Source organism: Penicillium arizonense, assembly GCF_001773325.1.
Source record: "Penicillium arizonense strain CBS 141311 chromosome Unknown PENARI_contig109, whole genome shotgun sequence".
Lineage (NCBI taxonomy): Eukaryota > Fungi > Ascomycota > Eurotiomycetes > Eurotiales > Aspergillaceae > Penicillium > Penicillium arizonense.
Genome location: NW_019173386.1, coordinates 9,770 through 11,581, shown reverse-complemented (window position 1 = coordinate 11,581; position 1,812 = coordinate 9,770). Strand labels below are relative to the sequence as shown.

The 1,812-nt window shown below is 44.9% G+C and overlaps 1 protein-coding gene across 1 annotated transcript; it reads right to left on the bottom strand.

Annotated features, from left to right (window-relative positions):
• Window positions 1-352: 352 nt before the first annotated feature.
• Window positions 353-754, bottom strand: PENARI_c109G02490 (uncharacterized protein; the record flags this gene model as incomplete). The annotated part of the gene is made up of 1 exon (XM_022637885.1): window positions 353-754. A coding segment is annotated over one exon (402 nt), but the record flags the coding sequence as incomplete, so codon positions are not given.
• Window positions 755-1,812: the final 1,058 nt, after the last annotated feature.

The following is a 1,812-nucleotide window of genomic DNA, read 5'->3' as shown; positions in this document are numbered from 1 at the left end:
TAAATCCATTCCTTTGCATGAATTTGACCGTCGTATTTCTCTAATATTTTCGAATTCCACATCTCCTTCACTCATCCATCAAAAAGTCATAATGAACATTTGCGATAGTATCCATTCGAAATGCTCCCTACCTAGTTCCTTCACAGCCCTACTTGGTGGAGCACTTCGAACCGCCACTTTCGCTGTTTTGTCGGCTCAGTGTGCGTATTCTGCTAGTGACCTTACAAGTCACGTACGACAAAACGAACGAGAGACAAGATGACCATTAGAGACCCAAAAGCGGCCTGGCCAACGGCCCCATATTACATAATTTTGTAGTATGGGAAGTGGCCCTCATAGTCAAAACAAACTCGAAGGATGTCTGAAAACCGTGGACGTGGCTGGCAACATAACCCTCTAGGGAGAGAACGGCCAAGCTCACAATGATTTGAACGCAACTGTAGTAAACTCGAATGTTGCAGTTCTCCTGTAGCCATTTTGGGTAGATCATGAGGACAAACCCGAAGATGGAAAACAAAGCTGAGATAAGGGCTACAATCACCATGCCCTCGACGACGTTGTCCATGAGGTTTTGGAATGTGATGTCCAAAATAGAGTCGCTCGGGGTGACGAGGTCAGATTTTGCGCAATCTCTCAGGACGACCGCAAAATGTACAATGGCGGAACTGAGACTGGCAAGGGCCAGCCAGGTGGTGGTAAGGAATAAAATGACGAGACGTGTTCGGATCACGGCCCCAGCAGTATTCAGAGGCATTTTGAGTCCAATTTATCGAATGCAAGAAGGTGATGCAGGTCTCATCTCAAGGGAACAGTTAAACAAAATAAAGAGTGGGAGGGAGAAAGATGAAGCAGGTCAATATCTTCGGGCTCCGTGAAGTTTATATGTGCTATGTGCTCTTCACGCAAAGGCTGCCTTTACAAAGAGTAGCGCAGCTGATACCGAGCAGGCCCAGATGCCTTTTTAATTACCTGCTGCCTTAGTGGCAATCGCTATAGGAATTTATTGGATAGGAGTGTTCCAAGTTGAAGCAGTCTTCATATCTTTGACGGCCTCGAAAAAAGTGTCCGGTCTCTTGGGAGTAACGCAGGTCTGGAATCATCCCGTGCGTTCCCAGGTTTTACGGTCCTCTACAACGGGGCAACTATACTATCAACTTCTCCAAGATGTGTGATAGGTTGTACATAGACCATTCCAATTTTGGTAAAATCGTGAGACGAGGAAGCTATGCTTTGCTGTTGGTTGAAAAACTCCCCAGCCGTTCCTCAGGAAAATGTAGCCACCTATTTTCTGTCTCCTCTGTTGAGCTTATTTTTGCCAGCAAGTTCAGGTTCTATTTCCGACGGTGCGACAACCGTTACTGTTCGGTGAATCCCACGGCCGATCAAAAGTCAAGTTTGCACTGGATCTGATCAAATTTAACCAAAAATGCGAACAACACGGCTCACACAGATATCTTCTTGGGCGGAGGATTCACATGCTTTTGGTGTTTATTGTTGTTTTATGTTTAACGTTGATATCGACATTGATATATGACACCATTCACCACCTGTACATCGCCAAAGGCGCTGGAATGAGAATACTCAACGGATATTATCATATCGGCACAATAATAGCGGACTGTGAATGATGAACCTAAAGGCTCCAGCGCTCGTGGAACCACAAAAGAGACTCCGCTGGTTGAATTAGGGCTAAATTAATAAAGTAGGCGGTATAAAACCGGACAGGCAAAAAGTGAATTCTGAAGCATCGGAGGTCAAATACACCACTGTACATATATAAATATACATATATATATGGGTGACTGTCTGTAT